This window comes from Callorhinchus milii, unplaced genomic scaffold, assembly GCF_018977255.1.
Source record: "Callorhinchus milii isolate IMCB2004 unplaced genomic scaffold, IMCB_Cmil_1.0 Scaffold2, whole genome shotgun sequence".
Taxonomy (NCBI): Eukaryota; Metazoa; Chordata; class Chondrichthyes; order Chimaeriformes; family Callorhinchidae; genus Callorhinchus; species Callorhinchus milii.
This window is the reverse complement of record NW_024704743.1, coordinates 14,593,042-14,604,384: the sequence shown is the minus strand read 5'-3', so window position 1 is coordinate 14,604,384 and position 11,343 is coordinate 14,593,042. Positions and strand designations below refer to the sequence as shown.

At 39.0% G+C, this 11,343-nt stretch overlaps 1 protein-coding gene across 18 annotated transcripts in view; it reads left to right on the top strand.

Annotated features, from left to right (window-relative positions):
• Window positions 1-11,343, top strand: part of LOC103181530 (cAMP-regulated phosphoprotein 21) — a 275,084-nt gene that overhangs the window by 210,839 nt on the left and 52,902 nt on the right. For all 18 annotated transcript variants that reach the window (XM_042332062.1, XM_007898065.2, XM_042332063.1 and 15 more), the window contains 2 exons: window positions 9,022-9,100; window positions 9,447-9,506. In XM_042332062.1, the coding sequence (XP_042187996.1) occupies window positions 9,022-9,100; window positions 9,447-9,506 (139 nt within the window). The remainder of the gene's footprint in view (window positions 1-9,021; window positions 9,101-9,446; window positions 9,507-11,343) is intronic.

Here is an 11,343-nt window from a genome sequence, read left to right as displayed (position 1 = left end):
CATTTTCAATCTACGACTGTTTGTGGGACATTGCTGTGCGCAATTGTCTGCCGCGTTCGCCCACAAATATACAGTCAATTCACTTTACAGTGTGTTCTGTGAAGCGCTTTGGGACGTCCCCCCGACGTGAAAGTGCTATATCAAATGCAAGGATTATTATTATTATTATTAAAGTTAATGTTTTTAAGTATTGATTTCATTCCCTTTTGAAATAATCCATGGACTCCACAATGAACCAAATAGCGAGATTAGTTTTTTAACTCTCTACAGCAAGTGCATTGCAGTCAGTTGGCAATTTTAAAGGATGATGCTCAAATCTCCAGCACCCAAAAAGTTGCAAAGCGGCATGAACATCACTAACATACTATATCTATTAGCAATATAAGAATATTCAATATTCAACTCACTCATTTTTGATTAAGCCTAGTCTGAATTACTCCTTCCTCAAGAAACAGAAAGCAATTGAACCCTAGTCTGATCACACAGAGATGAGCACATTTTTCTAAGTGAAATTGCATTTAAGAAAATTTCAATAAATTATATCAAAGAAATCTACACCAGAAAGAAAACACAGCAAAGTAAAAAAAAAACTTCAACTTGGAAATTAAATGGCCTTCCGACACTTTAGTGAAGAAAATGCACCCTCATCAAGAGGAGAAGTAAAAATTGTTGGAATAACAAAACTGGAAGGGGGAATTAGAAGAATGGAACTGACTAATGTGGAACTTTGATAGAAGAGAATGAATGACCCCAACTAAACTGACCACTTAACAAATGATATTGGGTCAGAAATACAAATTCTATTGGCAGTATCTATACTGCTTTTGCATAGACAAACTGTACTCGTTGGGCAATGGTATTGTATTTAAGTAAATATTTTAGTTTCTTCTTTGAGCACTTTTTAATAGTCACCTCAAAATACTCAGGGCTAGTGATGGGTGGAGAAGGAGGGTGGTGGGGGGTGGGGAGTTGGAGGAGAGAAGGTGGGTTATGTATAAATCTACATACAATTTAGGGAATCCTGAGTAATAAACCTAAAATCCATTCATCAGTTCCCAACTTGCAACTAATTTTTTCTTTAAGCTTTGTATGCTGTTTCAGCAGAGTCTAAAGGTTGCCATAGCTACGAGAAATTATTGGAGAGACCTGCCCTGTTCACCTATGATTGCTTTGCAATCCATTTTGCTTTCACTAGGAGCTGCAATTTGATTCAAGGCCTGAAATTGTAATAGTACTGCAACTTGCAGCACGCACTGCAGACTTCAGTGCATTGGCATGAAAATGCTAATGGAATGTCTTTCGCCCTGTGGTAAATTTAAATATTATGATGAAAATATTTTTTTTTCTGACAGCCCTGATGGTGTAATGGATGGAGCTGCAGCTTTACTGACCAGGTGTTGAGGCTGAGGCTGCAAGGCAGAATCAGTTAGCCTTCCAGAGTTAGGGAGGAAAGCTTCCACAGTCGAAATTCACTGCCAAGGGTCACACGTGAATACTGATCATGTGGGTGGGATGCCCAAGGGCAACTGGCACATGTGGAATCAACACAGTAAGAAGAGGTTAGATTCACAGAGGCATATGGAGAGCACAATAATTTGCCCCACTAAAAATGGTATACTGTAAAAAGTAAAGTGCACAGGTGAACACAGCACAACAGCATTGACATGGTATTGGATAGTTCCTGCCTCTCTCCTCCACCTCACCCTCTCTTTTCCATCGTTCCCCCAATTTCAGATGTTTGTGAGCCTCAATATAGTTGGACACAGCAAAGTCAAGTATAGTGACATTTCCAATGCATGCTTACAAGAGGAAACCCCATTATGCTGCACATTTGGTCCAATCATTCCCAAATATTTAATCAAGTACATGGAAAAGTCTCAGGCCAACTCAGCAGAACAGGATTCTGATCTCATACTCATCTTTTGCGAAAGCGGATTGCAACCAAAGGAAGCAAGTGCATTGCAGTCAGTTGGCATTCAAGTAGAGTTACAGCAGGTCAACCTGAATTAGTTTTGAGTACCTGCAGTAAAATATATCTCTTAGTCATTTTATGAATCCCTGCATGGCAGATCCAATTACCAAACAGAATATCACTCCACCCCATATACATTTGTAATTGTCCTTCAGAAATATGTGCACTCCCCGAAAGTGACCCCAGTTGTGCCTTGTGGGAAGATTAGGTGTATCTGGGTTGTTAGCTGTCCATACAGTTAAATGAAGCACCAAACAGAGCGGTGACAATGGAAGAACATGACCTTAGCGCTGAGCACTGCCCCATATTCTAATCCTTCAATGTGTTTGAGTGCCCAAACAGCACCAAACTGGTGCTGAGAGTTCTCATTGCTGACACTATCTAGGATATATAGTCGGCTTTGGGGAAGCAAAAACACTGGATAGGTGCAGGTTTGCCATCCACCCAGCGTATATGGCCTGATGATGAGATATGAACGTAGGAAATTTTGTAATAAAAAGCCTTTGACCCAGCACACTCGGCCTTTTTGATTTAAGTTCCACCTTTCTTGGCTTTTCCTCATATCGCTCAATTCCCTCTTTCCTCTAAAGTATTGCATACCTAGATATCTATCCAATCCCTTTCTATTATTTGACTCACTGGCTTTCCCTGCCATAGTCCTCAATTTTCTGTTATTAAATTGTTCTGTCTGAATTCCCAATTTGATCCAGATGTTTAAAACGTGCCCCCTAATTTTGCGTGGCTTAGTGTTTTCGTCTTCTGAAAGGTTTTTGTGTGTGAGTTTGCATTGCTTCAATGTGCTTCAGTGTAACAATTTCTTCTTATCAGACACTAAAGGTTACGCTAGGAGTATGTGATTATATGAACGATTGGGGCAGCTCTGATGGTGTGGGCGGCCCTGATGGTACCCAGAATCCCAGGCCATGCTGAGTTTGTTGTTTGTGAGTGGGAGCTGAGTGAAGAAAGGTCAGACTGGACTGTGACGTCCTCTAGAGGCAAGAGACCTGCCAACACTCACTGCAAAGCCTTATTATTATTATTATTATTATTATTATTATACATGAAGAATGACCATTTGATTAGGATACCAGTGGATAACCAGCAACCAGTGTCTTCACCCCAGCAAAAAGAGGCCAGACAGGAATAGAGAGACATACCAGTTGGGAGGATTTTTGAAAAATAATTATAAAAAAGAAATATATATATATATCACTGAACCCTGAATATACCATCTCAATAACATATAACACTGATTTAACCAAAAATAAATGATGTGTTCTAATTACACTGTGAGATCCTTCACCAAGGAGGCATACGGATTTCTTTCTAGTACTGAAATCTGATACAGCACCAAAAAGGTTGTTGTTTAAAGCATATCTTAAATATCTAACTTTGAGTTGATATTTTTTATGGAAATCAATTTTGCATTCATTTAAGAATTTTTATAGTTGCCTTCCAAACTTAAAATGTAGTTGAGTTTTAATTTTATTTTCAATTTTGTAAAATATTTGACCTGTTCAGAGCACTATAGAATCTAAAACCCACTCAAAATGAGACAAGATGATGTTTGTGGGCGACAATTCTTCCTTCCCGAACCTTTTGCTATTGCTGTTATTTCCCTCAGTTCTTCTGGTAGCCTGGGCATCTCGTATGGACTCAGTACTGAACCAGACAAACTCTCCAAGGTTAGAGACTTGTCATCACAGAGTTGGAGGGCAGGCTAACATACCAGTAATTGCTTATGCTGAGGTCCTAGCTCAAGCCCTTGGAAAACTACTACTAGAGTTGCTATATGTTTGCTCATTTGTTTTGTATCCTGCTTTGCAAATCAGGATGTAATTTTGTGCTTGCTGCATGTTTCATGTTCTATAATGCAATCAAATACCAGTCATAATACAGCAACTGCCTCACATGATTGAATCATGCTCTGTGACATGTGTTGCTAGGGAAGTCAATTGTCAAATGTACATTCATAACAGAGTAACGTGGGGTCCTGTAGCTTAGTAGTTAGAGCACTAGCCTCACAAGCGAGAGACCTGGATTAAATTCCCGGCAGGGCGAAACGTTGGGCAAGTTTCTTTACTGCACATGCCTCTGTTTGCCTAGCAGTAAGTAGGAACCAGATTGTTAGCTGATTGGCAAATCGCTTTTACGGGGGTAATAATTCCTTCAAAAAAAATAATAATGAATTGGTCACTTCAATCCACGACTGTTTGTGGGACACTGCTGTGCACAATTGGCTGCTAAGTTTCGCCCACAAAATATACTGTCAATTCGCTTTACAGTATATTCTGTGAAGAGGTTTTAGACGTCTTGAAGATGTGATAAGGCGCTGCATCAAAAGCAAGGATTATTATATGCAACAATAGCTGTGACTTTCACTTGTGTGGCCTGCTTGTGCTCTTTGATAAAGTTCCATGCAATTTAATTAGTATATTATGAGAACAATTTATTGCCTGATATATGTCTGGATAAAAGGGTAGCACTGAAGTGTGCTTTCAACATTTATGCTCACGAAATATATTCTTTACTCTGGAAAGCTCAGATCTTTAACCTAATGATTACATTTTTGATACTTATATACACATAATCTGCTTTTTCAGATTAAAATTCACCAAAATTACTGTTAGTGGATTCCTGGGAGTGAGTGCCAAGGATGTAATGTGATGAATCCTAGAATGATAGAATGTTACAGCACTGAACCTGGCAGGTTATTTGATACATCAAGTCTGCACAAGGGGCTAAGATGTCTTAAATTATTAACCTGAGTATTGATCAGCATGAACTGGGATCTGAGCCAAGATTAGAGAGGTACACAGAATTCAGTTTAATTTGTGGCCTTCAATTTCATTTTTGAGCTGTCCTGCCAATGGTGCTTGATGGCAACAAAATACAGTATGAAGTGTGTTATTCATGAGAGAAGCTTTGTGCCTCAGGACGTCAACAAAATATTTTATTTTTTAAACTGATTGCAATGATTTCCAATCAAATATACTGGACCCTTGATCATTCCAAATAATAAAGATCTGAGCCCTTAATTTAAAACAGTGATCTAACTGATAAGTTGAGGGGAAAGACTCCAGGTGGATGATAGTGGATGATAGTGCAGTTTATAACATGCATCTAAACTGCAAGATTTTACTAAGGCTTTGAAGTTGCTCCTTTGAACTTAATGCTATTTGTACGTGTCTGTGTGTATAATCATCGTGGCATGATTCAGTTGTACGTGGTTTGTTTGCTTCTGTTTCTGATTGATCAGTGAGAAACTATACCCCTGTTACATTATGAGGTATTTTCACCCATTCAAGAAATGGGTCTTGATCCTTATCTCTTTATACATGGGTGCTATATCAAATGCAAGGATTATTATTATTATTATAGCAATCCTTGCTCATATGAAACAGTTCCTCAAGCTTAGCTAAGTTATCACATTCACAGGGTTCTTCAATATAATTTTAGACCACATTGTCCATGAAATCTGAGGAAAGAAACAAATTTGTCTCCCAAGATTCTCCTTCTTCCCAAAAAATGAACAAAACAAACACAATGTGACTGCATAAAAATGAGTAGACTTGGCAAAATGCTGAGTTTATCTGGATTACCTTTACAAGTGATCCAAAGTGGCATGGTTTCGATCATTGTGGTGAATCTTATATCCTCATGTTCAGATTGCTAAAATGGATATTTCTTTGCAGTGAAACATGAACTGCTCCTTTGATTTCTAAGCTTTCATTTTCGATGCCTTTTTGCATCTTGGGTATTTAGGTTAATTGCTGGCTGCAGCTCTTCTTTGTGCATTCAGTGAATAAATTATGAGACAGAAGCACAATTGCTCTTTTTGAGCCTTTTTCATGTAATGCCTTTTTCATATAATGCTGCATTGCTTTGTGCCATGTGTTAAGCTGCTGGATATTTATTAGCGCTTCCTTCCTCTCCCCTGAAAATTGCTCTTTTGTAAAATTTATTGTAGAACTGTTTAAAAGATGAGCAGTCAGCAATATTTATGATGAATCTTCTGAGCTTTTTGACTAAGCTGTTGTGAACATATTGCTTTGTATTTTCTATTGCTTGAGAACAGAAATAATGTGCCTTAATATAGTTTCCTCGATGCTTATAGTATTAGAATATTCTGCACATAATTATCTCGCTTTTATTTAATTGCCTCTTCAGTTTACGAGACAACTGGTGCACTTAAACTGTGCCTGCAATTCAGAAAATTTCATGTGGTCCATTTACCTCTGGAAAATATTGGTTTTAAAAAAAAATCTTAGTTATAATAGCTTACACCAGTGGTTATATATGAAATGTGTAGAAATTACAGATTTACAAACCCGTTCAATCCACAAAAGCTTTAAACGTTTCTGATCTGGCTATGTAGACTTTCTATAATATCCAATACCTGAAGAGAAAGTTTCCCCTTTAATCTATCTTCCCCGTGTTTTTACCTGCAATCCTTTACTCAAGGCATGTGATTGTTATACCTTCTACAGTTCTACATGCGCTAGTTGCACTCAAGGACTATGTTAGGCTGCCCATTATTCATGTGTAAACATTGACCGTGACAGCCAATTAAGACTTGGAGGGCAATGCAGCTGCCTTCATTCTTACCCTTGCAATATGTCCAAATGTATGCACCTCCATCAAAGAGAGCTGGACAGCAATCAGGAATCCTAGCATGTTTTTTCCATTTCCCTAACACTGGGCACTGAGGCCAATTGTAGCATCCGTGCTGCTGGTTTTCTGGCTGAGCTCAACTAACTCAGATCAAACTCGGCATTTTGCAATTTCTTACCTTCTTTTGGATCTCACTCAGCCACACATTATTAACAGTTGGCGAGCACATTCTTTGAAATCATCTAGTAGGAGGTCCGGTGACTTTGTTTTATTCCCTTCTCTCCTTCCACTGAAAAGTTACCATTTCTTTACACAGAGGTTTACAGCACAGAAGAAGGCCATTCATCCCACTGTGTCTGTGCCAACCAGCTCTTTTAAGAACAATCCTTTCAGTTTCAGTTCCACTCCCAGTCCTTACTTGCCCTTTCTCCATACTCCTTTCGAGGTATTTACCTAGTTCCCTTTTGAAAGGTAATATGGATTCTGCCTCAATCACCAGTCCCAGCGGGGCATTCGATATCCTAATTACCTTGTGTGTGAAAACATTTCTCCTTGTCTCCCCATTTTCCCATTTGATAACTATTTTAAATTGATGCCCTCTAGTCACTGATTCACCGACCAGTGGAAATAATTTCTCTCTATTGACTAGCAAAACACCTCATCATTTTAAATACCTCTCAGGTCATCCTTTAACCTTCTTTGTTTCAATGAAAAAAATACCACTTCCTCCAGTCTCTGCTCATAGGCCAAACCACTCAATCCTTGGTACCATCCTAGTAAATTTCCTCAGCAATCCCTCTACCATCTTGATTTCTACCGTTGGTTTTATATTCTAATGTGGAAATGCTTATCCCAAAATTTAAATAGCTGTCACATTCCTTACCTAGTTGAAACTCATTAAAACAGCTAATCCTTCTAAGGTTGCTTCACAAATTTTGTTTTGGTAGATAAAGGTAGACATCTAGGTAAACATCTATCAATGAGACAAAGAAAGCTACATAGGCAAGCCAAGTTGGGCTCTGTGTAGATGTGCTTGAATAATGGAATCTCTATATAAAACCTAAATGCTACAAGTGGCTTTGTGTACTGCAATATTTCTGAAAACTATGTGTAATGTACATTTGCAATTTGGGACTCTGAGATGGGCCAATCTGAAAAGTATTAACTATTTTGTGGCCAGATTACTGCATTACACACTACTTACCTGAATTCTCTTAATGTTAAGAAAGCCAGCCTCGTAAGTTGAAGTAACATAATAATAATTTAAGTAATGTATAAATGTGTAAGAAAAAAATTGTTTGTGATGTCTAAAAATGGCTGCATGGCTGTTGAGAAAAGCACTCGACCAGGAATTCCCATAATAAATAATAATAATCCTTGCATTTGATATAGCGGTTTTCATGTCGGGAGGACGTCCCAAAGCGCTTCACAGAACACACTGTAAAGTGAATTGACTGTGTATTTGTGGGCGAACGCGGCAGCCAATTGCGCACAGCAATGTCCCACAAACAGTCGTAGATTGAAAATGACCAATTTATTATTGTTTTTGGTTTTGGAGGGATTATTATTAGGCGTGTGGAGTGAGGAAACTTGCCCAAGGTTTCGCCCTGACCTGCCTGGAATTGAACTCAGGTCTCTCGCTTGCAAAGCGAGTGCTCTAACCACTGAGCTACAGGACTCCATGTGCGTCAGGTGGAGTTATGAGGCTCTGAGCTGAGGTCTCATTACTCTGTGATGTTCAAAAAATTCTCTGAAAAGAACTCCTATTTACATGCAGACATGTTTGTTAGAACGCTCTTTAGACACCTATACATAGATCTCATAATCTCCAAGACAGATATATAAATCTGCAGCTTCCAGATATTCACTTATGTTTTATAGTTTCTGTTGCCCTTCAAGCATGCTTTCTTCCCCCATTGGAGTCCTGTAGCTCAGTGGTTAGAGCACTCGCTTTGCAAGTGAGAGACCTGAGTTCAATTCCAGGCAGGGCGAAACCTTGGGCAAGTTTCCTTACTCCACACGCCTAATAATACTCCCTCCAAAACCAAAAACAATAATAAATTGGTCATTTTCAATCCACGACTGTTTGTGGGACATTGCTGTGCGCAATTGGCTGCCGCGTTCGCCCACAAATATACAGTCAATTCACTTTACAGTATATTCTGTGAAACGCTTTGGGACGTCCTCCCGACGTGAAAAGCGCTATATCAAATGCAAGGATTATTATTATTATTATTATTATTGGAACAGCTACAAATATTTCCAAGTAAACTATTTCAGAACTGATCCCAAACTAATCCATTCATACTGCTTTAGAACTCAGATAGAGATATGACCCTTCGGCTCTGTTTACATATGCATGTAATACAGTAATACTGTAGGTAGATTAAAGGATCAATCAATATCTTTCTTTAAAATATGTTCTTGTGTTGCAGATTTTAGTCAAGAGTATACAGATTCCACAGGGATAGACCTGCATGAATTTCTCATTAATACATTAAAGAATAATCCCAGGTAGGTACATGCATGTTTAAAGGCAGAACTATACCAACTGAATACATTTTGTTGTTTTATAATTATTTTGATTCATTCAAAATAGCTTTGAGAGAACACCATGTTTCAGGGTCCTGCTTGTTGCGAGTTCCTCAATTTAGTCTGTTTAGGGAAAGGCAGCAAGCATTGGAAGACAAAGAACAACCAACGAGAGTCATTCTTCGAAGACCCAGTTCTACCAACCCAAGAATATATAGCTTGCTGATTTGCTTTGTTAGGGAGAATGTGTGAAAAGAAGGTTGTTATAAGTGGGAGATTAACTGAAACCAACCTGGAGAAAGTATTGACTATGTTTATTATTTTACAGGGACAGAATGATGCTATTAAAAATGGAACAGGAACTAATAGATTTTATCAGTGATAATAAGTAAGTTTTCACATTTTTACTTGTTTTGACACACAAGGTACTTTACTAACTTTTTAAAGACTTGTCTGTTACTTCAGTCGTCCATGCTTTTGTCATTTCCAAACTTCTCCAATGCCCTGCACGCCAGTCTCCTGCTGTACTCTGCATAGACCCAGATTACCCACAGCCTGCATTCTCCCCCAAATCTCTGCGAACCAATCACTCCTATTCTCGCCAGGATGTGTTGCAATGGTGGCCAATCTTTTGCGGTTGGCCAACAAAATACATTTTCTTGATTGAATATTTCTTGATTGATAATAATAATAATCCTTGCATTTGATATAGCGCTTTTCACGTCTTCTAGATGTCTCAAAGCGCTTCACAGAATATGCTGTAAAGCGAATTGACCGTATATTTGTGGGTGAAACGTGGCAGCCAATTGCGCACAGCAGTGTCCCACAAACAGTCGTGGATTGAAAATCACCAATTTATTATTGTTTTATTTTTTGGAGGGATTATTATTAGGCGTGTGAAGTAAGGAAACTTGCCCAAGGTTTCGCCCTCTGCCTGGAATTGAACTCAGGTCTCTCGCTTGCAAAGCGAGTGCTCTAACCACTGAGCTGCAGGATGCTATTAATCAAGAAGTATTCAATTAAGAAAAACCTGAAAACACACTACCAATCAAACATGGATTTACCTAGACTAGTGCGAATGTTTGGGGGAACACTTCTTGGCAGTCTCGAGGACTGGAACAGTCCCACGGGCCGTCGTTAGGCTGCGCTGCTCTAGTGGCTCCTGAAATGGATCCATTTTAAGATTCTCATCTTTATCTTGAAATGCCTTCAGGGCCTTGCCCCACTTTATCTCTGTGATCTCATGTGGTCCTATTACCTCACCCATCACCTCTGCTCCATCATCTCCGGCCTCCTTCAAGTCTCCCTCTATCCACCTTCAGTGAGTGAATTTTCAGCTACATGCACACAGCTGGATTTTTTAAATTTAGCCAAGGGAAATCTTTTTAGTTTACTTTTTGCTTTTACATAGTATGGAGGAAGATATAATAATAATAATCCCTTGCATTTGATATAGCGCTTTATCACATTTTCAAGACATCTCAAAGCGCTTCACACAATATACTGTAAGGTGAATTGACTGTGTATTTTGTGGGTGAAACACAGCAGCCAATTGCGCACAGCAATGTCCCACAAACAGTCGTGGCCAATTTATTATTTTTTTGAAGGAATTATTACTCCAGGAAAAGCGAGACGAGTGGAATAAGGAAACTTACCCAACGTTTCGCCCTGCCCGGGAATCAAACCCAGGTCTCTCGTTTGCGAGGCGAGTGCTCTAACCACTGACCTACTAGATAGACATAGACACACAAATATATATTAGATCTATATATATACATATAGAGAGAAAGTTTCAAAAGCACAAAGAGAGTGTTTTGCTGCACTGTTTGCTTATCCACAATGGAGCTGGTCATTATTAACGAAGATAACCACGTGTTTAGTGTTGCAATTTTTAAGTAGTTTTTTAATTTGGGGCAAGATTTTCCTTGGGTCGCTGAAGTTAAACTATTAAGGTCTTGAAGATCTTGTTAAAGGAGGAATGGGGTCTACTTTGCATTTCTTAAATGGATTCCTTAATAAATAATCTCAACAGAATTCCCATCAACCTGCAAAAACTCTGTATAGCACCTTTCACGTCGGCAGGACGTCCCAAGGCCCTAGACAGTCAGGGATTTGGATCCAAGCTGGGAGTTGCGATCAAGAAGGGTGGAGGGCAGGGAGTATAGGGGTATGAGGGTGACTGAAGGGGCAGTTGAAGAGGAGGATCTTGAGATGGGCCTTGAAGG